Source organism: Zootoca vivipara, chromosome 8 (genome assembly GCF_965207765.1).
Source record: "Zootoca vivipara chromosome 8, rZooViv2.hap1.1, whole genome shotgun sequence".
Classification (NCBI taxonomy): Eukaryota; Metazoa; Chordata; class Lepidosauria; order Squamata; family Lacertidae; genus Zootoca; species Zootoca vivipara.
Window position 1 is genome coordinate 38,797,715 of NC_142591.1, and position 27,882 is coordinate 38,825,596.

General features: G+C 42.1%; 1 protein-coding gene across 6 annotated transcripts in view; it reads left to right on the top strand.

The window, feature by feature from the left end:
- The first annotated feature begins 1,193 nt into the window (after positions 1–1,193).
- The window catches only part of PTPN2 (protein tyrosine phosphatase non-receptor type 2), a 29,818-nt gene continuing 3,129 nt past the window's right edge, over positions 1,194–27,882 (top strand). Inside the window, exons 1-9 of one of the 6 annotated variants that reach the window (XR_015951439.1) lie at positions 1,194–1,444; positions 7,318–7,408; positions 13,772–13,872; positions 16,519–16,617; positions 16,739–16,876; positions 17,574–17,783; positions 19,102–19,263; positions 20,779–22,767; positions 26,078–26,179. Coding sequence is in view for 5 of the 6 variants with exons in the window: in XM_088675309.1 (XP_088531435.1) it covers positions 1,370–1,444; positions 7,318–7,408; positions 13,772–13,872; positions 16,519–16,617; positions 16,739–16,876; positions 17,574–17,783; positions 19,102–19,263; positions 20,731–20,972; positions 26,078–26,281 (1,322 nt within the window). In the remaining variant the exon portion in view is untranslated. Of the gene's footprint in view, positions 1,445–7,317; positions 7,409–7,873; positions 7,966–13,771; positions 13,873–16,518; positions 16,618–16,738; positions 16,877–17,573; positions 17,784–19,101; positions 19,264–20,730; positions 22,768–26,077; positions 26,282–27,882 lie in introns of those variants that run through there. The other 5 variants (XM_088675309.1, XM_088675311.1, XM_088675310.1 and 2 more) reach the window with 5 other exon arrangements.

Below are 27,882 nucleotides of genomic sequence, written 5' to 3' on the forward strand. Positions count from 1 at the left end.
AAACAGCTGCTGGCGTAATGGAACACCATGATGGAAACCACCAGAGCACATGGAAACACCGTTTAGCTTCCCACCACAGCGGTACCTATTTACTTGCACTGGTGTTGCTTCTGAACTGCTAGGTTGGCAGAAGCTGGGAGAGCAATGGGAGCTCACCTTGTTGCTCAAATTTGAACTGCTGACCTTCTGATCAGCAAGCCCAAGAGGGTCAGTGGTTCAGACCACAGCGCCACCAACTCCCGAACCACTGCAATACACCCATTCCAGTCATTTTGTGACTTGTGTCTGCAGCACTTTTGTCAAAATTCAAAATGTACCCACTGCCCAAAAACGTTGGCAACTTCTACATTGGTACCATCTAGTTGTATGGCTTTTGTGCATTTAGGTTTTTCATTATTTACCTTTGACAGAAAGTTTTTACAGAAAGGCTAGATTGTTCAGTAGTATAGAAATATTAGCAAATGTGTAAGTAAGTAAGTAAATGCTAGCGACTGCAGCTGAGATCCTTTGCGTGTAAAGTATCTGTTCTATAGCTGAACTATGTTCCTCTCTCAGCTTTCCTTCTTTGTGACCAAGAAACAGAACACGCATGGGACTAAGCAGTTTTATCACAGGACCTGAGCAGGTAGGAACAAACTTGTTTGCTCATTACTGAACTCAACACTGGAAGGAGCAGGCTTAACACAACGTTGATGCCGAGTTCGCCCCTTTATTTTCTTCTGTGTAAATAAAGCGAAAGCAAAAAGAAAATGCTGCACGCAGTCAGTGAAGCAGGCAACTGTCGCGTTAACAGCCAAACTGGATTTCTTCCATTTTCCTGACACTGAGTAATCGGCCTCACTGACAGGTACAGTATCAAACTTCTTTTACAATCGTGTCCTTTACATGTTTTTTTCAGGACCCTTCAGCTTGACGGTCATTTTACAAGTACATAGGGAAGTCCCTCGGGATCTTGAGAAGCACCCACTTCCCCCAAACCTCCAGCGCCGTCCTGAACACATGAGGAAAGAAAATAATCCCACTTCCTCCACCTGCTGAGCCCTCTCACGAAACTCGATCCACTCCCTTCCCGCCCAAAGGGAACCGCGGAGTGATCCCAGCCTCCCCTCCCCGCCCACCCTCCGTCGCGGCCAATGGGCGGAGTTTCCGCATTTCTGGGTAGGCGGTCATGGTGGCCTGCCGCGCATGCGCCTGCCGAGAATGCCGCCGAAGAGCCGCTAAGGCTGCGTGCGCGGTGCGGAAGGTAGTCGAGGGTAACACGGTTGGCGAAGTGGTCGGGTTGTCGTCCGCGCCCTGTCAAGTAGCGCGGAGTAGGTGATGAACCTGTCGGCTCCAAGCGGCATTCCTTCCTCCGGCTGTCGCCGCCATTATGTCCGTCACCGCCACTATAGAACAGGAGTTCCAGGAGATCGACGCTGCTAACGGCTGGCAGCCCCGGTACCTGGTGAGTGACGGCAGGAGGGAGCGGCGCGTAGCGGGGGGAGAGAATTGGGGGCCGACGCGGGTGGTGAGGGAACAGGAAGTCGTCGGGCCACGACCAGCTTCCCCCCTCCCCCAGGTAACCATTGAGGTTGGGAGAAGTAATGCGCATGTTCCAGTTTTAAGAAAGGGCGGTGATGAGCGAGAAGGAATAATAAAAGAGGGCTGAGGGGAAAACGCATGCGCCTCGGGGATCGGGCAAGAGGAGAAGGGGGCATTTGGGCAGGCTAGTGCTGCGCATGCTCCGGCAATCGAGCCGGTGGGGGTAGGTTTGAGTTGCCTCGCACGGGTGGTGACGGGAGGGTTAAGTGAAGTGTCGCAAGTTCCAGTCTCGGTCTCTCCGGGTTCCTGTCTCACACTTCTTCTGTGTTTGCTCCGCGCGTAGCTGTCGTGCTGCGTTGTTCAGGCTGTCGCAAGTCGCCGTTTCGTTCGTGTAGGTTTACTTGAGCCGAATATTCCTGCAGAGTGAAATATCTTATCGACGTACAGGGAAAAGAGCTGCCGTTTCTGTACCAAGCGGTGCCACGCTTCCACGTTAACACGCGTGTGTGTTACAACGTCACTGTAGGTGTATGTGCGCTGCTATCAGTCGCCCTGCAGAATTAATAACTTCCTAGCTACAGTTTAAACATAGTGTCATGGTGCCAGGAACAAAGGAAATCCCATGCTCGAAACTCTTGGGAATGCCTCACACATTACAGTTCTGTCTAAATGTGACACAATCACAGGACCAGTACTATGGAACCATAATTTGTTGCAGCTCCCTGATGTGTGTTCGCTTGGTGGCAAATCCAGGTCTGTTGGCACATAATGTGTGAACTGGCCCTTAGTTGAGAACTGGAGATAATTTTAACTTTTCCCAAGTTTATAGGTGGGAAAGACTCATTTGAGCTAGTTGTAGTTACACACAAAAGGTTTTAGAGTTCAGTTTGGGTCTTGATAGACTGTGGCCTATAAGTGTTGGTTCAGTCTTGAGCCATTTAGTTTCCTATGTAAATTTTTTGAATCATCATTTTGGAGTCCATAAAAAAGCATATGAATATACATGCTTAATACTCAAAATGATACTAAGTCTCTTTAGATTCAGCATGACCTAAAGTGATGGTGGTTTTAAAAGCCCAAGCTCATTACATTACTGTTGCTTTGTTACTTGTGTAAGTCCATGAGAGTTGTTTGGTGCAGGTTACAATACAATAAAACTGTAAAACCACACTACAGTGAAGCCAGCTCATCACTGCTTATATAACATAGATTATCCTTAAAATGCCCAGGCAGGCACTACCCTGGAACCTCACTTGCAGCAGTGACAGAATTCATAATACCCCCGCCCAAAAAAGCTGTGCAAATAGATGAATTTTCACCTGACACTGAAATGTCAAAAGTGTTGTTACCTGTCATGCCTCTAGGGAAGAGAGTATAGGTGGGGCACCACCATCACAGAATAGGCCTTATTCTGTGTCACAAGAATGGCTTTCTCTCATATCTAATAGCATAGGCAGACTGATACAGAAGAACTGTTCATTTGGGTATTAGAGCTTAAAGTTGTTTAGGATTTTGCAGAGCAGCACTAGCACCATGAATTCTGCCCACAAGCATATAGACAGCCAGTATTGGCTTTTCAGGTCAGTGGCTGTGTGATTCCAGCTAGATAAACTGGTTATAATTACGATGCCACATTCTGAACTATTTATGGCGGCTTGACTGCCTTCAAGGGCAGCCCAACATTGCAGTAGTCCAACTGAGAATTTACCAGAGCATGAGCAACTGTCACCAGGCTTTCCTAGTCCAGGAAACAGATGTAGCTGATAAACCAGAACATAAGAAAAGTCCTGCTGGATCAGGCCAAGGCTCATGTGGTTCAGCATCCTGTTCTCACAATGGCCAACCAGATATTTTAGGAAGGACCTGAGTGCAATAGCACTCTCCCCACTTGAGTTTCCCTGCAGTTTCCACAGTTCAGTCTCCCTGCAACTGGTATTCAGAGGCATGTTGCTTCCAACAGTGGCAGTAGAACATAGCCATTGTGGCTGTTAGCCATTGATAGCCCTATTCTCTGTGAACTGGTCAATGACACTGCTCCACTGAAGTTACCTGAACCTTAAGTGACAATTCTGAATCAAAGAGTACCTGAGACTACACACAAGCACAGTGGGAGTGGAACCCCACCCAGAATAAATTATCAAACCAGTTCCAAGATCCTCAGGGCCTCCACCTGTCAGGATTGTCTCTGTTTATTGACTCGTATTCATCTACACTGATGATTAGAATTATAGAGCCAGAAGGTCATCTAGTCCAATCCCCTGCAATGCAGGAATCCTTCCCACAGCCATCCCTGGGTGGGCTCGAACCACCAACCTTGGTTAACAGCCAGATGCACTGACCGATAGTGCCACAGGAAAGCTCCCAGGATAAGCTATAAACATGTGCAGAGTTCATTTCAAATGCCCTTAAATTAGGCATTATCTAACCTTTGTGATGGCTGCTATCCACATAGAGTTTTGGGAATGGGCTGCAAGTACTGTACATGGAATGTCAGCCATGTCTCCTCAGAAGTAAATCATTACTCCCAGGTAATTATCACAGCCTTAGTGTTCTTTTGCAGGCCACCCTGAATCTTTTTGCTCTATTCTGCTTCTTGTATTGGTATATTAGAGCCCATGACAAATCAATAAGATTGAAACCAATTCACAAATATCCCTTGGATAACTATATGTAACAGTTCTGTTTGGAGCTATAGCTCAAGTTCTGTGTTACAAGGAAGCAGTAAGGTTATTGAGCAGGGGTCAGCAAGGTTTATCTTGCCTGGGCCGGATTGCGCGGGCATGTGAGTGCATGTGCCCGCGATTTTCGGTGTCTGTGTCTGCGCAGACGTGATTTCTGGCACCGCGGAAGCAAGTCCCCGTGCTGGGCTGGTTTAGCGCAGTGCATGAGCGAGCAACTCAGTTCAGGGGCGGCTTGTGAGCCGGTCAAACCACCCTCTGCGGGCTGCTTCCAACCCATGGGCCTTAGGTTGCTGACCCCTATGAGGGTAGAAGTAGGTGGTTGGCATGGTACTTGTTTGCCCTGATGAGGCAGTTCAGTGATTGAGTGTTCTGTATTGAGAATTGACAGCCTGAAGGCTGGATTTAAATGTATGTTCTAGTGAAAGTTATTCTCTTCCTTGCTCTTTTCCTATCCATAGTTCTGTAAAATTCAAAATGAAAATGGGAAAGAGCAGAATAAATTTCTCCATCAGAAGAGCAGCGGGTAGCCAATATGTTCATAATATCAATATTTCTTGTTGTCACAGTAGGGTTTGCCTGATGTGGCTTTCCTGGTTTCCATTTACTTTGGGCCCTTGAATCCCTAGACTTCTTGTCACACTGATGGTATCTTCTAATTTTTGCAATCACTGTCAGAGCACATGTTGCCATGTGCTTAAGCATAGTGGTGTGGTTAACTCCGCCAATAATTTCTCACATGACTGTATTGCTACTGGATACTTTGTGAATAATGAGTTCCTCTCTGCAGGGTGGTGGTTGATCTGGTGATATGATGCTATGGGCTTATAAAGCCCTTTCTGTCTTTGTCTGCTGGCTGCGTTTCCCTAGTATTTTCTGAGCTGCGTATTAGGGACTCTGTTTCTTTTCCTAACTTTGTGTGGAATATGTTGACTGTTGGTTGGCTTCATTTATTTTTTGAGTTTGGGCTATTTTTTTATGTAAGTTTTGTACTGGGTAGTGAACACTTGTGTATTTCCACTGATACAAGGGCCAATGATCTGTTTTCTGATGGTGGTATTTTCTTTGTCGAAAGAGGGAAAATTTTAATATATTGTTCAAAGTGATTATCTTTGGTAATCCTTATTTGCTTATTGTAAGGTGGACCAGTAGTATATAAAAGAGGTAAGGCTGCTGAACCTGAGAGTAGTTTTGCTAATACTTCAGAGTGAGCCCATGGTTAAAGTGAGATACCAGACTAAGGAACTGGTGCCTCACAGTTGACACTCCTAGCTGACATGTTAAATAACTCTGTACCCAGGATAGAATGTGACTAATATTTCCATTTCTTTGTTGTCCTTGTGCTACATCCTTCTCTGACCCCTTGAGAGATGCAGAGTCTGTGCAGCATATTCTGTTTTCTTTTGTTGGGCCAGCTATCTGTAGGAGGGAGAGATTTGTCCTAACTAGTATCCAATTTGTGTATGTTCTCTGTGGGTCCTTGAATTGTTTCCTGCTATGTGATGTGCTCATTACTGAACCTCAGACTAACTGAAGGATTTTGCAGTACTTACTTAATAGCCTTGTTCAGATTAAGTGAAAGAGTCTTGGGCTTGTTGTCCCCACCCCCACCCCCCTGCTTCCAGAGTGGCTGTAAGAAGGTGTTTAAAATAATTCACTGCCATTTTAAAATACCGGTAACTGCTGTTTGGCCTGACTTTCAAATCTAGGCAAACTGGTTAGTGTCACCTTTGGTTTAGTGAAACAAGCCAGTTTCAAATCGTGATTAAAATTAATCAATTTTAGATTCAGGCATAATGATAAACTGAAGTTAATTGAAAACAGAATCAAACCTTAAAATCTACTCACTGCTACATCAGGGAAAGGAGGATGTACATAGGGTAAAGCTTGATGATATAATGTTAAACCATAGTTTGACATTATATCTGAATTAGGTCAGTGACTAGGACATTGGTGGTCAACCTGTGGTCCTGTAGATGTTGCTGGACTCCAACCTGCATCAGCCCCAGCCAGCATAGCTAATAGTCTGGAATGATGGGAGTTGTAGTCCAACAACATGGGCCCCAGGTTCCACCCACTGCATTGACTTTCAGTAAGCTCTAAATCCCAATAGTGGTAATTAATACTACCCTGGTGGATTTCTATTTTATTTTATTTTGCTTTAGATGCAAGTTTAAGCTTATGCTTAAGTCCACAAGGAATGTTGCAAAAATGACTTTCAAAATCAATTAAAATATATCTTAACATTTGCCTCATAAGCGCAATAATGGGGCTGTCATACTGGATGTAGTAGAGCACTTGGCCATGAAGTTCTTTCTCCAAATCTTACTTGAAGGAATATCAAGCTGTACCAACTAAGTTACTTTTAAACCCCTTAAAGTATCAGGATACAAATTGTTCCCAATAGAAGTTACATAAATTGAAATTTTGAAAGCATGCTGGCATTCTAGAACCTTAGTCCTGAACATTTTGTTATGCAAATAAATACATGCTTTCACTATACAGTAATGCTATTAGTGCCATGTGTGTATTAATATATATATTCCATTTTTAAAAGGCCCATTAGGGTATTGAAGCAATGGAGAAATTGTGGTGTGGAGTGGTGATGGAACTAGTCTATTTGGTATTAACAGCCAGTTCAGACATCTCCAGTGTGCATCTGCCATTCTATTACGGTAGCTAGTTTACAGTTTGTAGTAAGAGGTTCTCTAAATATCTGATCACTGACTTGGATTAACACTATTGCCCAAACTGTTGTTACTGCATATCCAGGTTGGTTCTCTTCAAAACTTCCTTTCAGTTAGTAGATAGACCAAGACTATCTCTATTTTACAGTATTTAAGTTTGGCAGAAGTTTGCTACATGATTGCACTCTACTGATTTAGAAACTTGGGTTGTAATAATTTTAATCATTGCATAAAACACTGTCCTTGTTGAATTGTGATCACTGTAGTCATTGAATTTTCAGTTGACAAAGAAACAAGGATTACAGCAAATTGAGTAAGATAAATTTCTACTGTGACTTTAAATATAATCTTGGTTTTTATTTGTTCAGTATCTTTTGTTTGTACTGCCAGGAAGTAAGCATAACATAATCAACTATCTTTGTTTCTTCCAGGATATTCGGCACCAGTCCAGTGATTATTCACATAGAGTTGCAAAGTATGCAGAAAATCGAAATCGTAATAGGTACAGAGATGTTAGCCCATGTAAGTATTTTTTTTTGTAATCTAGTGCATGACAAAGTAGGTTGACATTACCAATGCTAATACTTTAAATAGTTTGGGGCTAGTGTTGTAGGGTTTTATATCTGAAGCTCCACTCCAGTCATTGAGATGAAAGTGCATACAATCTCAACGAAGTCATGTAGAAATTGTTGTACTTTATATAGAGAGACTTCTATAGAAGCCTTCTATCCATGCAGTGTTATATTTATATCTCACTTTTCTTCTGTGGAACTCAAAGTAGTGTATAGAGGCCTCCCGGGCAGTCCTCTAGTCAGGTGCCAGAACTGGCTAACCAGAACTAGACCTGCACAACTTCTGCAAGGGTGCTGTGCCTTCAGGAACCCTGGATAATAATTATTATCCAGACTTCTAAAAAATTGAGACTGATGTTGCAGTAAGTATGTGCCACTTAAGAAGCTCCTTCATTTTTCTTTTATGCGGTTTCAGATAAAGATAGTTCATCTGAACTCGACTTTGTTATGCTGTTGAAATAAAAGATGTGACACTTCTGGTATCTTTCAGAAGGAATGCTACTTATGGTAAATATGTACTAGACAGGGTTTGGGACAATTCCATGTCACTCAGTTAATCATAAGCCTGTAGACAGTACCGTATTTGGAAGAGACAAGCTGAGCAACTGCAAATTTATTGTGATAAGCATATTCAGACAGTCGGAATGGGAACATTGTATTTTTTCAGGATTCCACTCCCATAAACTAGCAAATTCTGTCAAATTAAATATATTTAATGTAGATTCTTTGTAAATGTTAGTTTTGCAGAAGTGATAATTTGTATGAAATCCATACAGTCTGTGTTGTTTTGATTGTTATTCAATTCCATAGCAATTGTCAACTTAAAAGATTGAGTGCTTTATAGGAAGCAAGGTAGAATTATTCTCAACTTTTGCTGGATTACTGAACTGCTGTGGAAAAGTGAGGATTTCAGGTCACAGTGACCTCCAGGAATTACTTTGCTGGCAGTAGAGTAATTTCTGTCTTGAGTATTTCCAGCAAACTTGGCTTGTATAAACATGCCTGAAAAGTTTTTTAAAAATCCTATTGATGTCTGGGGAACTCTTCCAAGATAAATGGCTTATTGACTAGAGTTCTTGTCTGCCAGATTATAAGATAGTATATTCAGTACTGTACTTTATTTTAATCACATTTAGAAGGGCATGTTTAAAACTTGAATGATAAGTCTTAATTCTCAGTACTTGTCACCACCAGTGGTCCAGAACACTGGGATACTCTCTACTGTATCCACAAAGAGGCAGACTTTAAAAAAGCCCTCTACTTTTGTCTTAAGGCGGGGGTGGGTAACAGTTAAAAGTGGGCTGGTTCCAGCCTGCAGAATCTTTTTATCTGGCCTGTGGCCTCTCCTCAGACCTACCTTGTCCTCCAGTTGGGTGACACTGAACAGAGGTACCCAAGACACCTCTGACCAGAGTCATACAACACCCCCTCTTCACTAGCATTTCCCAGAAATGTAGCAGTGTCATATTATTCAGTGGTATACTTAAAATAAGTAAATATGTGGTCTCTACAAGTAAACAATGCAGAGATGTGGGTTGTTCAACAAGCTCAGAGTCCATATATACCTTCATAATCTGCATAGAGCTATTTTGCTCTTTTTGATGAAATTAGAGCAGAATAATAATTTGAAAAATTAGACCAAATGCTTGCTTTTTGTCATTGATGGACTGTAGCACAGAAGTGGGGTAAGACTGTTGTCTTCTGTATGAAATTCAACAGCACAGCTTGGTGATTCAGTGGTTAAAATAGGACTTGCTGACATCATCTTTCCGAGAACACTAGCACCAGTATGTGTGATTTACTATAACAAGATCTTAAGTTTTTCCTGTTGGCAAATGGTATGTAGTATTTACAAAGGTTTTGGTTTCTGTCCAGCAGAAACATTTGAGTTCCAATAAATTGATAATGAAAAAAGAAACTTAACGCTTTCGTTTCCAAGCAAGGTAAACAGTTCCCCTTCAAGAAAACAATATTTGAAGCATTTGTATAGTGTAGATAGATAGATTGGTTCAGACTCTGTAGATTTTAAATCCTTTCTGGAAAATATGTGTACCAAAAGTGATTGCGCTTAGTATCATATTTTCTGGAAAACAGCATCTATGAGTCCAAGCTTTCATTGACTTTTTAAGGCCTGGAAAAACATGCTTGTTTCATTCATTTTGAACAGTCATAGATTGTAAAAACGTCTGTACACTTGAAGTAAATGTTTTTCTCTACAGTCCTCTTGGGTGGTGCTGGTTTGTGCTTGCTTCTTTATTATGCAATTAGATTTATTTTCAGTCTGAAAGGAACTCAAGGTTTTAGGTCTTCATTCTTAATTTCCAGCCACACATATTTTGGTTGTGTCTCTAGATGGTGTCAGAGATCCCTCTCGAACCCCTATACTTTCAGTATCGATCGTATATCTCTAGGTGCTCCATGAGTGTACAAACCCTGGCTGTAATTTAAATTAGACGTCTACACACATAAAGGTGTGCACAGCCAGGACACTATGCGCATATTTGCTTCTTCATCTCCAACATGCAGCAAGGCAAGCCATTGTGCAGATTGAAAAGCAGGTTGCATCTGTTATTCAACTACTGATCCCAAAACAGTAAGTTGCACCATACATAGCTTATTGGATTGTAGCCCCAGTTCTTCATCAAGTATAATAGAATATTTGTGTTCAGTTTCCATCTCAGTGGAACACTTCATGTATGCAGTTTGCAAACCCTAGCCTTTCACCTAGAAATGATGAAGAAACATTATTACAGAAGGATGAGCAGATGATTGCCATGGGCAAGATACATGTTGGTGGGAGTTGTGAGAAGCCCAATCTTGGGGGAAATTCTAATTACAAACATTTAAGAGGAGAGCTGGTGCAGTGACATGGCTTCAGGTATATGTTGGGAAATCTGGTTAGAATTGGAGGCCTTAAACAAGCCAATGCTGTATCCTCCTTACCTTCAATCTGTGCTTTAAAGATTATAATGCTGGGTCCATGTTAAATAAATTACTGAGATATTGAGTGAAACACTTATTCCAGTACAGCTGTATTAATACTACAACTAATGGTTTAAATGCTACCCATAGAGAATGCCAGGATTCTTCACCCCTGAAGAATCTGTCACCTATTGTATATGCCAAATGGGTGCAGGTGTAGGTGTAAAAATATATAAAGTACATATTATAGATAATCTGGTGATGGAATTATTTCCTGAAGTGGTGATTGCTTGGGTCCTGAAGCAATCTGGCAGTAACTTCAGTAATCTACTTGCTAGTCAGAGTTTTTATGACCAGGTGGATGCAAGGTGTCCTACCATGTTTAGAGTGCTTCATGGTATAGAGCAAGACAGGGAACATCTGGCTGCCAGGCCAGTCTTGGCCTCCAGAGTGTCCGATTTGGCTTCTGAGGGCGCCTTCCTCAAACCTAGGGAGGTTTGAAGAGCAAAAAAGAGGACACATATTTTCCAACTTCTACATTTAACTATGGATTGGACTTTTAACCCCACATAGGGCAACCCTAGTATGTGTCTGTATTTGTGCATGTATATGCACTCATATAAGAGGGGGGGAGAGAAGGGGGTGCATGGATGTGGATGTAGAAGAAATAATAGAATGAGAGGGAAGATTAAAATGAAAAGAAAAAGGAAGGGGGAAAGGGGAGGATTAAATGATTGAATGGGGGTAAAGAGTGGAGAGTAGGAGTAGGGGTTTGGGGGTAAAAGTCAGTGTTCAAGACAAGGAGTCAAGTTAAAAATGGGAGGTGAAATTTAAAAGTAAAGATTATCCACTGTATTTTGGGTTAAAAATGCAAAATAAAAATGGAGATCCAAATTAAGGTTTGAAGGAATAAACCAAAAATTGACAGTTAAAAGGTTAAAAATTTTGGAGGTAGAATTTAACCAGCTGGTGTGAGGTTCTCACTAGCTCTGAGTCCTGGTATACTGAGTCCTGGTATACTCAGCTGAGAGTTATCGCAGCTCTCTCTCACCTCCTCGAATTGACTGGGAGGTTGGGAGGGAGAGAGGGGCAAGAATTTAGATAAAATAAAATGATAACAAAGCAAAAATAAAAGAGGGGTAGTAAAAAAAAGAATTGAAATGTGTGTGTGTGAGAGAGAGGGGAAAATTCCCTTAAAATGAGAAAGAAGAAGGGAGGGGGAGAAAAATATATATATATAATGGAGAGGGGGGAGAACAAAAATTATAAGTCTCTCTCTTAACATGGAGCGCACTGACCTGGAGGTGGCCTGGGAACATGTGGGGCTGCAGAGTCAGAGTGGGCAGGTGTCCTCAGGGGGAAGTTGCTGTCATTTTGGGTTTCCCTATTGGGTGCTGCTGTTTTCTGCCCTCCTCTGCTTATCCCTTGTCAAGCCCACACCCGCCACCAGCACCCCTCTGCTGGTTGGAGAAGGGTCCCCACAGCACCTCCCTCACCACCAAGCGTGCCTTGCATTCCTCCTCCTGGGCTGTTGGGCGGTTGGTCTCCATCCCAGGGCAAGAGGCCTTTCTCCATGGCCTCTTCTATTCCATTGCCCATTGGGAGCAGGAGTAGAAGAGGGGAAATCGGGAGTCCAGTGCGGAGGGAGCCACTGCCTCAGTCCCGGGCCTTGCCTTGCTTCACTCCCCTTCGCTGAGTCTTTACCCTGCCCAGCCTAGCCCCAGCTGCCGCCGTCACCGCCAGCCCCTCACTGCCCGGCAAGCGGCTCCAGTAGAGGAGGAGACAGGGTGGAGGAAAGCACTGAGAAGCAGGAGATGTGGAGTCGGAGAGAGAGGCAAGGCAGGCCGGCCAGACAAAGTGGGAGTTTCACCACCTCACATTGCTCAGCAACTGGAGCACAAGGAGGCGGGGGGGGGGGAGCAGACCAAACAAAAAACCCCAGACATTTTGGCAAGTTGGACAAATCCACCCGGACAGAATTTTTATGCCTGAAAAAGAGGATGTCTCTGGGAAAATCCGGACATATGGCAACCCTTCCACATTCACCCACCCACCCACCAGCTGATGTCACTAGGAATGTCAGCTGATGTGCAGGAGGACAGCATTTAATCTTGCATTGGCTGTGCGCCCTCTTTACAGCAGGACTTTACAACAGAACAGGATTGCTCGACAATGGCAGCAGGATGTGAAGCCTTCTCAAAAGTGTGCTCCTGTGCATCTGCAGGCGAGCAACAACAGGGAAACACTTCTTCCCCACCAGACTTCTGCTGCTGCCGCCACTTGCACAAAAAGTGGACAAGTTCTGATCTTAAAGGGGAGGGAGCTTACAAATGCCTTTGCGAGCCTCCCTCCTTAACATCAGCACCTGTCAGATTTGGCCTATGAGGCAGATCCTGATATGGATCCTGTTAAGGATCTGGCCCGTGGAGCTAAGAAGTTTACACACCCCTGGTATAGAGAATAGCCAGTAAGAAGATTTAAAAAGATCCAACTCCTATAAATCTTTTCTGGCTAAAGGCGGTTTAGCTAGAACATTAAATAATTGATGTTTTGAAAATGCTTAGTATGAGGGTTTAAAATCTATTGCTCTTCAACTGATGCTCGTCTTATAAGACTTCTTCAATGGATGTTTCTGCTTCCTTGTTTTTCTTCCCCACCCCAAATGCATATCCTTAATTTGTTTCCAAAATTGCTTTGGGAAGTGGGGCGTAAAAAAGTGTAGATTGCATATTATACTATTTAGTCATAAAATATATAGAGAGAGAGCTATATACAAAATGTTTAAAAGTAGATCATAGTTTAAATAAAATAGCTTGTACCACAATATCTTGGCTTTAAGTTTAGTGCGTTGAGCAAAGTTATCCATAAAAATCTTAATACTTGATACTTGTCAGGGCAGTTGCTGGCTACCCTCGAGCAACGACACTTCAAACCATCTTGTCTTTAGTACTTTTATTGTGAAAGCTATTTACAATGCAAGAGCTTCATGAAAACATGTCTACTCAGTACTATCAGATTCTCCCAATGGCGCTTTTCAGCTCCTCCCCCAGCATAGTAGTTTGGGGACCCCAAATATCCTCCCCCTGCATTTGCGAGCCGCTGATCGCCTCAGTTCCGGGGTGAATTTGAAGGCACGCCCCTCTGCTGTTTCCCCGCTGGAACTCTCTGCCGGCCCCTCCTTCCTTGCTGATATCACAGGCTGCAGGTAGGGCTCTTGTATACTGCCTGAGCCCGAGCCTGCTCCGCTCACTTCCTCCTTCCTGTCTCCTGTCCCTCCGCTGTTGTCCGAGCCAATCAAAGAGCTGGATTTGATGAGGGGTGGCTGTTCCCTGTAAGCCCACCCCCTTACAATACTTAATCTTAATACTCTACTAATTATATTTATTTCAAGATGATCACAGTCGTGTAATACTCCAGAATACGGACAATGATTACATCAATGCAAGCTTGGTGGTTAATGAAGAAGCTCAGAGAAATTATATATTAACACAGGTGAGTAGTATTAGTCTTTTAGGTGTTTATGCTTAGTGGCTTAATTCTATTTTTTTGGGGGGGGGGCCTCTTCAGATGACTATTCCAAGTTTAAGTGCTTTTCCTTTGCTCTATCCCACCCTACTTCCTGCCACTTACTGGCTTGTTCTCTTGGTTTGTTAACAAACGTTAAATCAGAGCTTCCCCAGTTTGGATATAACAAGAAATTTTGGCTTAATGCATGTTAGGGTATTTGTGCTCAAACCAGCATGCAATAGGAAATGAGAGTGCTCATATCTAATGTTCAGTCCTGATTTGGTAAACCAGGCCACAATCACAGCTGCACCCATGCCACAATAAAATGGTGTAGAGCAGAGGTTTTCAACCTTTTTGAGTCCACAGCTCCCTTGACCAGGTACATTCTTTCTGCAGAATCCCTGTGGAACTCAGGAGCCCAGCTATGTCACCCCTTCCCTGCAGAGCTGGCAACCTCTCACCCTTTGTGGAATGTTCCCTCAGCCTCGTCTTCTCTCCCATCTCCTTGGGAGTCCTCCGGGCAACCACAGCTGCCATCTCTGGTCTCTGAGCTGCCACCCCTGCCCCAAAGAGAGGTGCCTCCTCAAACCGCCCTACAGGGGCCTGAGAAGCACCTCCTGGCCAACCGCAGAGGCACTGTTCACTTGAGAAACTTGTAGCCAGGGCTACTGCAACAAACAGCTATGCAAGCCTTTGGGAGGCAGAGACACAAGAGGCCAGGGTTGCTCGCAGCACCCCTGACCATCATTCAAGGCACCCCAGGTTGCCATGGCACACTGGTTGAAAACCACTGGTGTAGAAAGATTGTGCTTTCCTTGGATGCCTAACCTCATGGTGACCTTGGTAAAGTGAAGCTATTCTTCTGCACCAAAGGCAAGGCAATGCACTCGGCTTTTGCTGATAGCTGTATAGTGGAGACAGGTACTCACAGCCCAACCTCTGTGTGGGAATCCAAATGGGATTACTGCTATCATCGTAAGTCTTAGAACAAGATAGGTGATGTGGAAATAACTTTGCCTGAGGCAAACACTGCTCCATGCCTGAGGCAAATAAAAAAATCTTATGAAACGAAACTCCAACCTGGAACTTCAGATTTGGAGCAAGTTTTCAACTCAAATCCCTGCTTGGAACATTTGCCCTGCAGTGTTTATGTGGGAATAAATTGTCACAGTAGCTTTTTTATTTCATGAACAACCTTTGTTCTGTCTTTCCCACCTAATGAAGATCCAGTTACAACAATTCAGTAATGTTAGCTATTGAAAAGGGGTCTTAAAGGGACCCCTGACCATTAGGTCCAGTCGTGACCGACTCTGGGGTTGCGGTGCTCATCTCGCGTTTTTGGCTGAGGGAGCCGGCGTACAGCTTCCAGGTCATGTGGCCAGCATGACAAAGCAACTTCTGGCGAACCAGAGCAGCGCACGGAAACGCCGTTTACCTTCCCGCTGTAGCAGTACCTATTTATCTACTTGCTTTCGAACTGCTAGGTTGGCAGGAGCTGGGACTGAGCAATGGGAGATCACCCCATCACGGGGATTCGAACTGCCGACTTTCTGATCGGCAAGCCCTAGGCTCAGTGGTTTAACCCACAGCGTCACCCGCGTCCCTGAAAAGGGGGTCTTACATACTGTAGTTTATTTTGTTATCTTATATGTTCTGTGACTGAGGCATGTCGGGGGAAACAGACTTTGCTGGAAGAACACTAGTAACCCATTATTGGCAAAGTGCTGCTGTTAACAGTTAAATAGACCTCAATTTAAGCTGTTTAGAAAAAGTGTCTGGCCAAATTGAACATGAATACTGTTACTGAAACAAGCCAGCTGGTTTCCGGTGTGTTATTTACCCTAAAGATGTCAGTTGTTTCCTCTTTTTGGCGGAGGAAAGAGTTCATGATTGCCTTTTTGAAAACTGCCACACAAGCATGTCCAAAGCAGCTGGTTTTTTTTGTTCTGTTTTGTTTTAAGCAACTGAGATCTGACCATCTACTTGGATTTTGAAAATTATTTTAAAATCCACGTAGATATGGACAGATTGACTAATAAGAAGAATCTGCTGAATCAGGCCAGCTGGTCATCTAGTCCAGCATCCTGTTCTCACTGTGGCCAGATAGATGTCTGTCAGAAATCTGCAAGCAGGACCTGAGCACAAGAGCCCTTGTCCATTCCTGTGGTTTCCACCAGCTGGAATTCAGAAGAATACTGCCTCTGACAGTGGACATAGAACATAAGAACATAACCACAAGGGTTAGTAGGCTTGTGGGCCAGCAGTTCTTACAACATCATTTAGAAGGCTGGGCTAGACCTATTCATATTTCCAAAAATGAGGTGCACGTCTGACCACTAAACCATGTTAATGGAAGGGAATGTTGTTGAGTGGTAGAACACCTACCTACAGAAGATTCTAGGTTCAAGCCCAAGGATCTTTTGGTAAAGCTGGGAACGACCCTTATAGGAACCCCTTGCTGCTACTCAATGTGGACAATGTGGACTAGTGGTCTGGCTTACTATAAGGCAGCTTCCTGTGTTCTTAATTTACAACTAGATTATTGGGTGATAGCCAACTTTACTTCCAAGATTTAGGTTCTGAGTTATGTAAGACTGCTGACTGAATGCCTCCTTTCCCTTATTTTCACAGGGTCCACTTCCTAATACATGTTGCCATTTCTGGCTAATGGTATGGCAACAAAAGACCAAAGCTGTTGTCATGCTAAACAGAATTGTTGAGAAAGATTCGGTGAGTTGCCATAACTGCATTAAAATTGGTTTTATTGAGATCAACATGCAATTAGTAGAGTGTATATGGTTTATTTTCTACTTGTGCTTTATATGTGGAATTTTTTAATCTTATAATTTAGGTGAAATGTGCACAGTACTGGCCAACAAGAGAGGAGGAACAAATGATGTTCGAAGAAACAGGATTTTGTGTCAGGTTAAAATCTGAAGATGTCAAATCCTACTATACAGTACGCCAACTTCAACTAGAAAACCTTGATGTAAGTTTTCATCAAAACCTGTCTCCAAAACCCTTGTGAAAAGTATATGTCATTGCTTCCATGGCATATTTATTGGAAATCTTATATTCCTGAAATCTGTCATAATTGCCTGCAACCCTGTGACAAGTTATCTGCAGGTACAGGAGCATGTTTGTTCTTTGGTGCACAGAGAACTGCTGATTATAATGATTAGCAGCTAGGCACAGGCTTAAGCCTTGTTCACACTTAACTGCCATTTGCTACTCAATATACTTGACTTCAGCAGCCTTAGCCTTCAGGGTTGGGGAAGAGTTCATTTTGAGAGTGAGACATCATTTGAATTTCAGAATGAGAGTATATCTTAAATATACACAGAATAAAGAAAAATAAATAAACATTTACCTTTTAATGAAACATGATATTCAAACAACAGCTGGTAGAGAGCAAACTTTTGCATTGAACAGGAATCATTCTCTATGTTGTGCCAATACACACACACACACACACACACACACACACACACACACATATACATACTTCCAGGAAGCTTTTTAGGTGAGGACCATTCAAACTTACAACCAAGGGATTCAGTTTGGAATTATTTTCATAATAATGAATTGTTACATTTGGATCAGCCATCTTAGTGCATGCTGTTTTGCCTGGATGCAAAACAAATTTATTCCAATAAGTTGCTCTTAAACCCATTTCTTTTTATTAGACTCGTGAGACCAGGATGATATTCCATTTTCATTATACTACATGGCCAGACTTTGGAGTTCCTGAATCCCCAGCTTCATTCCTTAACTTCTTGTTTAAAGTCAGAGAGTCTAGATCCCTGAGTCCTGAACATGGGCCAGCAGTCATTCACTGTAGTGCTGGAATTGGGCGCTCTGGTACATTTTCATTGGTAGACACATGCCTAATCTTGGTAAGTTTGTCTTAAATGCTCCTCTAAGAACTGCTGCTCAGTTTCTTTGTTGTGGTATGGAAAATATCCTAATTTACAATGCCTGAATAACAATTGAGAAACTGAATTTCTGCCATTAAATGAAAAATAGTGTTTGCTCTGACAGTTTAGACCAGGGTAGTCAACCTTTTGATACCCACCACCCACTAAGGCATCTTTCTTGATGGTAAAATTTCCTTACCGCCCACCAGTGCTCGATTCAGCTTGTGCCATAGAACCCCCTACCACCCACCTAGAATCTTGAAATGCCCACTAGTGGGCGGTAGGGACCAGGTTGACAAGCCCTGATTTAGATCAAACATGTTGAACAAGCAAAATAAATACATCTGGTTTGTTAAATTACTTTCTTGTGATGTATGAACTGAGTGGTCTTGTGGTTTGTAGTCCTGGTTTGAGCAGTCTTTAGAAAGCAGGACTGAAAACTGATCTGATTGTGATTTGTAGAGATCACTCAAACTGATTTCCCAGTTCAGACATTAAAGAAGCTGGTTTAACAAATGAAGCTGAATGTACAAGGAGAGAGGGAGGTATTTGCTTGTTCTCATTCCAGCAAGCCATGGTTTAGACAGAATGTAATGTCTTAAACAGATTTAGGTCTTCCTCTGATTTCCATGACAGAAAGTAAGAAGAACTATGGTCAGGGATGCAGTTGAGGTGGGAGCAAGACCTACAGTATGCATTATTGCAATTTTTATATACCCTTGTGCCTAGCCTCTTGACAAACATTAGACATGTTAAGACAGTAAGGGCTTCAATATTTTCTCTTTCTGCACAGGCTACTGTTGTCAAGCAAACAACGTGTTACATTTTAAGGGGGTGGGAGGAGAGATTTCAAACTATTTTCAAATTGTTGCATCAGGAGCTGTTTGAATATATGTACCGTATCATATACTAAACTTCAGCTTTCTATTTCCTTTGGTAATACTTCTATTGTTTATCTCTGCAAATGAAAAGGCAAGTCAATGAGTGAGTTGAAGTGTCTTATAGAACATCAGCATTCTGATAACATATGTGCACTCTCTTTTATTTATTGACTCTTTGGGTGATAATTTTTATGCCTTGGAAATCTGGTGTAGAATTTAGGGGTCTGCAGGGGGAAGGAGAAGAAAGCTATGTGCTGCAGTATCTGCTGGTGCAAAGTTGGAGCTCTCCCCTTCTCTCTCTTGTTGCAGAGAGCAGTAATACTTGCATGAAAATAATTTTATTTTCAAACAGCTTTTGCCCTGTTCCTGAACTGCCATATTGCCACTAAAACTAGTTGCTATTTTTAATTACACAGATGGAAAAAAGAGAAGACCCACTTTCTGTAGACATAAAGCAAGTTTTATTGAATATGAGAAAATATCGAATGGGACTTATTCAGACTCCAGATCAGCTAAGATTTTCGTACATGGCTGTAATAGAAGGAGCAAAATACATAATGGGTGATTCTACTATACAGGTAAATGTTTAGCATAAATTGACTGCTTTTTAAATCAGTCACTCAAGAGTTTGTAATGAAATTATTAATGGTGCCAGATCCAGCTGTTCAGGGTTTATGTCACTCGTGGGCAACCTCCTTCCTGTGGTCCAGTTTTGGCCCATGAGACCATTTCCCCCAAACGTGTCAGGTGCAGTTGCAAGCTACATCAACTGTTGCTGGCAGGAAGCAAGGGTGATTGACCAAATCAGCAGGATTTATCACTTGCTCATCACATGATGAGCAGGGCTTGATTCCTGCTAAGTTCATCAAGATTCCATGTTACATTGACTCCCCTGCTAAAATGAAGGGGGAAACGTTAATTTTTGCAGCATCTTGCACCTGAAGTCAGTGTGGTGCTAGGTCAAATTTAGCCCAGAAGCCTGATCCTGATAAGGATCTAGCCTGGATCCAAAAAAGATTATGAGTAAAATTTATATAGTGTTTTGATGAATATAGCAATTTTGTAAAACAGCCTTATATGCTGAAGTTTACTTACTTTGTGATTTACTTTATTTTATTTATAAATATACATACAACTGTAACATAAAAATATTACAGTTGTTTATAGCAATATAAAACTATAAAAACCATGCAGTAAAATCATAAAAAGTTAAAACAAAGTTAAAACCAAAGGAATTAAAAACAAACATCAGTAGACAATTGTTGGGATGTACTTTTAATTGCCTGCACAGGCCTGGTGAAATAGAAAAGTTTTCAAGTGTTTAAAAGTTAGATCCAAAGAACAAGAAATAGAAAGAAGATAGCCACTAGCAGTGGGGGGTTTTCAGCCGGAACTCACCAGAGCTAAGTTCCGGCACATCTTAAGTGGGCACAGTTGCCATATAAATACTGACATGTCTTCTTCAATACAAAATACTGCAGATCCAAGTGCTGACATGTGAGTATCATTTTTATATAATAGCTTGAAAAAAGGCTACTATCCAAGGCCATTTTTAAAGAGAACAAGGGAGGAGTTCATGGTGAGTTCTGGCACCTCTTTTTCTAGTGAAAAAGCACTGGCCACTAGTACTATCCCACAAACACTAGAGGAAAAAATTGTACAGTGGTATATACTGTATTTTTCTGTGTATAAGACTATGTTTTCCCCTTAAAAATAATGTCAAAAATTAGAGGGCCTCTTATACATGGATACATCTCCCCCAATTTTCTTAAATCTGAGTCCCCAAAAGTGGGAACGTCTTATAGACAGAAAAATACGGTAAGTATGTTTCATAGCAGTTTTCGTGTTTCTTCAAGCACAGTTTCTTTGGATTTGGTTTTCTTTTTGTTGTAGAGTGTTATAGTGCAAGGTTTAAAACAGTCCTGTAAATGTATGTATGACATAGTATTTCACATATGGAAGGGAACCATTGAACCCAACTTGTTGTTCTTATCCAAAGATGTTGTAGCTCATCTTTGAAAATAACTGTACCTGTGACTTTTCAGGTAGTTAAAAAAAAACTTCAAAACTCTAACAAGCTGTCCTCCATTCAGAATCGGTGGAAGGAACTCTCAAAAGAGGACCAGGCACCAAGTTCTGAACGTTCCCCTCCACACCCAACCAGACTAACTACAGGGAGGCACAATGGGAACAGAGTGGGATTAGAAAACCAGGAGCAAAGTGAGAACATTATAAATACTGACATGTCTTCTTCAATACAAAATACTGCAGATCCAAGTGCTGACACGTGAGTATCATTTTTATATAATAGCCACTTTTAAAAACCAATGCCATATGATTTGAAGAGAGTGTCCCTTGTTACAAAATCCATACTACTGGCTGTAATTCATGTCACTTATTCTTGATGTTACATTCTTGTACTGAACTCTGGAAAGTGTTTGAAAGTTGAATGTGGTGGTCTGTATATGGATTGTTCCCACAATGGAGCTAGTAGATCTTTGTTATATAAATCCAACAGTTGTTTCAGGATTTCTATCTTGTTTTGTTCTGTTTGTGCACCTATCCTATATAATAAAGTGCAAGTGTCTCTGCATCCAGCCCCTGTGTCCGCGCTACTGTGCATGTGCCCCAGGGACACAGGGATTGGACGCAGGAGACTGGACGCACACGCACGCGCACTCTCCCCACCCCCCCACCTACTGTTTCTCTGCAGCCAACCGCCGCTCCCGGCTGGACTGAGTGTTGGCGGGGGAGAGTGCGTGTGTGTGCGTGTGCGTCCAGCAAGGACAGGTCCCAGGGTTCGGAGAAGCGCTGCGCAAGCGCTTCTCCAAACCCCGGGATGTCTCCTTCCTGTCGGTGGCTGGGAGAGAGGAAGGAAGGAGGAGAAAGGGCTTCTTTCTCCTCCTTCGTACCTCTCCCCCTGCCGCTGACAGGAAGGACAGGTCCCGGGGTTCAGAGAAGCGCTGCACAAGCGCTTCTCCGAACCCCGGGATGTTCTAGCGCCCGTTTACTTAACGGGCTGAATTACACTAGTTGGAATATAATTGATTCAATTATAATTGAATATAATAAAGAATTTGACTACTGTTTAAAAGAAGTTTATAACCCTTAAAGTTGCAGTATTTTGAAAATATTCAGGAAGTGTTAAAACACTTGCCATGTTGTTGTATGTGATACAAACATGCTCAGTAGTAATTGCAATTAATTAGGTCCAAACTTCACCTAGCAGAAGTGAACTCTGGATTCAATTCAGTAACTTCTAGGTCTTAATCATGATCTGATGTGTGTAGTAGTGCCATTTGAAACCATGACAGTGTTTGTCAAGTTAAGCCCTTGCTGCAGATCACATGTACAGAAAAAGCAAGCAAAGACGTGGGCAGAGTACCTTGACCATGTTCTGCTTGGTGCAGATGGAACATGAAGAGTTGGACACGAATTAGTGTGAATTAGTATGAATTAGTAGGAAAGCATAAAGCCTTGCATCCTTAACATTCCTTCTTTGAATATCAGGTTAATGGAGAAGGCCTGCCCATCTCCCTCTGCAATCCCCTCCATATCTTGATAATCATGATTGGTGGACCCTTGAAATAATTTATGACAGAGAGCCACAAATGGAAGGAGGAAGTGGTAGAGATAATGTTGCATGCAGAATACTTTGTTTACTGGACCAGAGCATGCCAGGCACCCCTGTCTTCCACTGCCTCCCGCAGTTTGGTCAGACTCACGTTGGTGGCTTCGAGAACACTGTCCAACCATCTCGTCCTCTGTCGTCCCCTTCTCCTTGTGCCCTCAATCTTTCCCAACATCAGGGTCTTTTCCAGGGAGTCTTCTCTTCTCATGAGGTGGCCAAAGTATTGGAGCCTCAGCTTCAGGATCTGTTCTTCCAGTGAGCACTCAGGGCTGATTTCCTTAAGAATGTATAGGTTCTCTCCTCCCCGGATCGGCTTTGTTTAAGCCCCCGAGAGCGAGGAGGTGAACCGCGGCGGACAGACTGAGGTTGCTACTCTGAGAGTGCGAAGCTGCGTGACTGGAAGGTGGAGGCGGTCAATTCTTCTAAGGAAAATTCAGCAACAGATTGGACTGTGAGTAATTGGACTTTTTGGATTTAGAAATTGAGAAAATTTGGCTATGGAAGAGAGGTTATAAAAAACGGAAGCCGACCTCCTTCTAATGATTGCCGTAAGAAACTGTTGGAAAAATACCCTATGCCAGGATAAAGTTGGATTTTTTGTGTCTATGTACCTGCAAGAATTGAACTAAACTCCCCTTTTGTGGAGGGCAAGGGGGAGAAGTGTGTAATTAAGCAAAATCCCTGCAATTTGGGAAATTAAGGAGAGGAAAGTCTCTTCTTGCCGCTGGAATCAGCAGCCCAGACGGATTCAGCAAGACTCGTGAAAGGAGGGAGAATGGAAACAATGTGGTTAAGTTGAACTGTAAGAACTATTTGCGAAAACTCCCCTCGGATAATAACAATTTGGAAATAAGTAACTGATTTCTCTTATTTGAGGATATATTGTAGCCAGTTTGGAAAATGGCGATGGACTGAGGAAATGTAACCACTTCCTGTTTTTTTTAAATAACACTGTGTCCTTGAGAGGAGTAAAAAAAAAATGTCAACATGTGGGTATGCAGCTGGATTCAAGGAGAGAACTCTGAGACTCTTATGGGAACTTAGAATTGGAACGTACATAGACAATTTGCAATTAGAAGAGATGAAACAACTTCTTCAAGGGGATGAGGGTAAAAAAGTGTCGGATGAAGAGACCAAAGAAGAAATTAATGAAGAACAAGAAGTATGCCAAGTTTCACATCAGAAGGAAGTCTGCTATGAAAAGAAAGAAGGAAAAATTTTCGATCAAGTATACCAGAGAAACAGTGCCCCCATGGAAGGGGGAGCGCAAATAATGTTTGGACTTCAGAATTCCCATAAGGAACAAAGATTGTTGGAGAAGATTAACTACAAGGAACAGGCTATTCAAATAAGAAAGGGGCAACAGGGAGGGAATGGAAAATTTGGGCATGTAAAATATTGTAGAAAGGGAGTGGGGTGAAGGGGAAAGGATGTTACGTTTAAAGGCTGGTTAAAATGGTTTTGAAACTGGTTTGTGGACTTTGGACTTGTTGAATTGAGAAGGGAAATGCTGTGAACGGGGGGGGGGAAGAGTTTAAATTAGAAAGAAAATATATAAAATGGAATAAGAAAATAAGTGGGGAATTTATAAAGGTATGAGTATTCTTGGAGAAAAATTTAGGCAAGGGAGGAAAAGTAGATGATAGTTAAGGTTAAAGTGTATATTAGATCAGAATTGGGAATATTATTATAGCTTGTAGGAAATTGAATTGGAATAGGGAAAGTTGGGTGTTCCACCCACCCCTGTGGGCCGTCTTTGTTCTGGGAGCCCTTGGTGGCAGGAGGGGGGCTTCTGGAGTGGGGGGAGATCCAGCTTGAAAAAGAACCGTTCCCTGCTTGTTCTTTGCATTCTGGAAACTCTCAGTGGCAGGGAGAGTTTTGGGGTGCGGAGGGGAGGAGGGAATGGAAAGTGATAATATATATAAAAATTAATAGATAATTTGATTAAATGGCTAAATAGATAAATATAAGTTTAATGAGAGTGGAACAGTTTGTTAAAAGTAAAAAATGTAAACTGTTAAAGGTGATTTGGCAAATGAAAATCAATAAGGGGGGGGGGTGTCAGGGGAAGCCCACGAGATAATGTTTAGGAAAAATGATAAGGTTTTAAATTTTTGGTGTGTGTTAGTATTTGTGTGTATCATTTTGTTTATCAATAATGTATGTTTAGATAGATAGTTGGGTGGACACCCACCCTCATTTCTCCTTGTCATTCTAGAGCCTCTTGGTGGCGGGGGGGGCCTCTGGGGGGAGGGAGAATGGGGTGGGGATAAACCCAATTATAAAATGGACCACCTTTGACTGCCCACTTTTCATGGGACTCTCTTGTGACAGGAGGGGGACCATGGAGGGGGGGCAGAAGAAGGGGGATAATATGTTGTGTATGTTTTTCTTTTTTGTAAAATCAATAAAAATTATTTTTTTAAAAAAAGAATAGATAGGTTTGATCTTCTTGCAGTCCATGGGACTCTCAAGAGTCTCCTCCAGCACCATAATTCAAAAGCATCAATTCTTCGGCGATCAGCCTTCTTTATGGCCCAGCTCTCACTTCCATACATCACTACTGGGAAAACCATAGCTTTAACTATACGGACCTTTGTCGGCAAGGTGATGCTTCTGCTTTTTAAGATGCTGACTAGGTTTGTCATTGCTTTTCTCTCAAGAAGCAGGCGTCTTTTAATTTCGTGACGGCTGTCACCACCTGCAGTGATCATGGAACCCAAGAAAGTAAAATCTCTCACTGCCTCCATTTCTTCTCCTTCTATTTGCCAGGAGGTGATGTGACCAGTGGCCATGATCTTAGCTTTTTTTGATGTTGAGCTTCAGACCATATTTTGCGCTCTCCTCTTTCACCCTCATTAAAAGGTTCTTTAATTCCTCCTCACTTTCTGCCATCAAGGTTGTGTCATCAGCATATCTGAGGTTGTTGATATTTCTTCCGGCAATCTTGATTCCGGCTTGCAGAATACTAGATCCATATTATCTACGAGCAGAACATAGTACTTATGCAAGTGCAGTATATTATCTTGAATATCAAAACCCAGCTCAACAGTTCAAAATGCATTTTCTCTCTTTCTCCCTTTCCCTCTCCAACTAAGTAGCATAACTTGATACATAAACTGATTTTTACTGTCAGTCACTGGGGGCAATTTCTATTTTCTATACTGGGTTTCATTTCCAGATGAAATTCAGGAAACAGGATTCCTGGTCAACAGCTGCAATGATCAACCCTTCAGGGGCTGAAGCATAAAAGTGGGCATAAGCTCTCTTTTTATTTAAAAAATGACAGATTTGGAGGTTTCTTCAGAAGTGTGGCTATTTATCTTTTGGAGTGCTTCCTCAACAGTAGACACCCTTTAAAAGTGCCACATCTTTAAATCATATATTTTACTTGTAAAAGGTGCACACAGGCAGCAATGGAGGATGGGAATCATACATTTGTTCAGTATGTGTGTGCAGGTGTAATTTACCTACACCTTGATGGGTTTCCTCTTGCCCACTTACAGAACTCTTCCCTTGGAAGCTTGTTAGCCTTAGGATCTTCCAAAAGCACAAATACCTTCTTAATAGGGTTAGATATTTGAGGCCAGGTTTAAGCTGCCGTAGTTCAATTTTGTATTTAACAAACATAAGTAATACTGCTTCTTCTGGGTTTTTTTTAATTGATGTGTTTTAAATGTTGCTACCTGTCATGCACTCTTAAATCAAAGTGGATTAAAAATCTGTGACTATAACTGATCATTTTTTGTTTTCCTTTTTAGGGTTGTTCGGAAACGGCTAAGAGATGACAGGAAAGCTAACACAGCACAGATGGTGCAGCAGATGAAGCATAAGCTGAGTGAGGCTGAACGAAAAAGGAAAAGGTGGTTATATTGGAAGCCTATTCTCACTAAGATTGGGTTTGGTTCAGCCATTTTCATTGGAGTTTATTCTTGCTGGAAATTGTACTTCCAAGGTGCTCTCGTGTAAGTGAGTGCTTCTGCAATCATGCATCTAGTAATATAAAGCTTAAATCGGCCCCACTGATTTGAGGGGAACATAGCAACTATTTCTAGGTGCAGGACTGCTGCTACAGTTGACAGAACAAGTGAGAATACAACTGCAACCGATGCAGTAATCTTGTAATGAAGTAACCTGATCACTAGTCACTGTGGCTGGACTCTTTGTTTAGGTACTTATGGAACGAAATTGCTACCTGACATAAAAACTATTTATTTATTTATTTATTGGATTTCTTACCTGCCCTTTACCATAAGACTCCCAGCGGGGTGGGTTACATCAACAAAATATGCAAATATAAAACAAAGCAGTTACAACTGTAAAATAAGAAAAACAGTTTCATAGTATATATAAAACAGTGCCCACATTTTAAAACAATTTTATATATAAAATAGTGAGAAATAGTTTACAGAGGCAGACTGGGAAAAGGCTTGTTGAAAGAGACAGGGTTTTTTTGGTTCAGTAGGGGCTAAAAGACAGGATACCACCTGTCTAATAAGAGAGGGTGTCACCATCCTAAAGACCTAATTTGTATATTGTATAGAAAAAAACCTGAAAAGGGTGGTTTCTGCAACAGGCTCTTTTGCAGTGCTTGACTGGGTATATAGACGATCCTTTAGGCATCTTGGTCCCAAGCTGTGTAGGGCTTTGAACACCAGTCCCAGTGCCTTGAACTTAGCCTGGTACCTAATTTGTAGCCAGTGCAGTTTTCAGCAGTGGCACGACTACGATGATAGTCTGCACCAGAAAGCAGTCAAGCTGCCACATTTTGCACTTCCTGCAGCTTCCAGGCGAGCGTCATGTAATCCAGTCTGGAGGTTAGCAGCTCATTGATGACAGTGGTCAGATTATCCCAATCTAGAAACAGCCATAAATGTCTTACCAGCCAAAGCTGATAAAAGGCACTCCTAGCCACTGAAGTCACCTAGGTCTTTAGTGACCAAAATGGATCCAGGAGAAACCTGCTCCTTCAGGGAGGGTGTGGCTGTGCCTGAAGTAGGCATTTGGACAATTTATTCTGAGTCCAGAGCCACCCATCCACACTCATGAGGCCAACTAATGCATACTTTCAGCAACCATGTATATATTGCATAAAATGATAGTCCACTAGATGTAGTAGACTCAATTGCCAAGGCTTTATCAACTCTCATAACTGGATAGAAGCAATAAACAGTGTGGTGTCATACTCTGAATGCAAAACAGTTACATTTGTGTGTGTGTGTGTGTATAATATACCATCAACCATTTATACTATCCAGACTTAGAATAAATTTTGTAACTCTATTTAATCTTTTTTTGTAGATAACTGTATTTTTTAAAAAACTACATTTGTACAAACTTCTCTGACAGAAAGAGTATGCATTAGTTATCGGTCATCCACCCCCAACATTTCAAGAGTGGTTTGGAAATTTACTGACATCACCACCCCAACTTAGTGATTTAGTGAATTGCCCTTTTGAGGTATTTGGTGTTAAGCAAATAGGGGCTATTTCTCAGTTTCTACTCTGTAAGTTGCATTCATGTATTTATGCTTGTAGTTACCTTTTATTTAAAACTTGAAAATGTT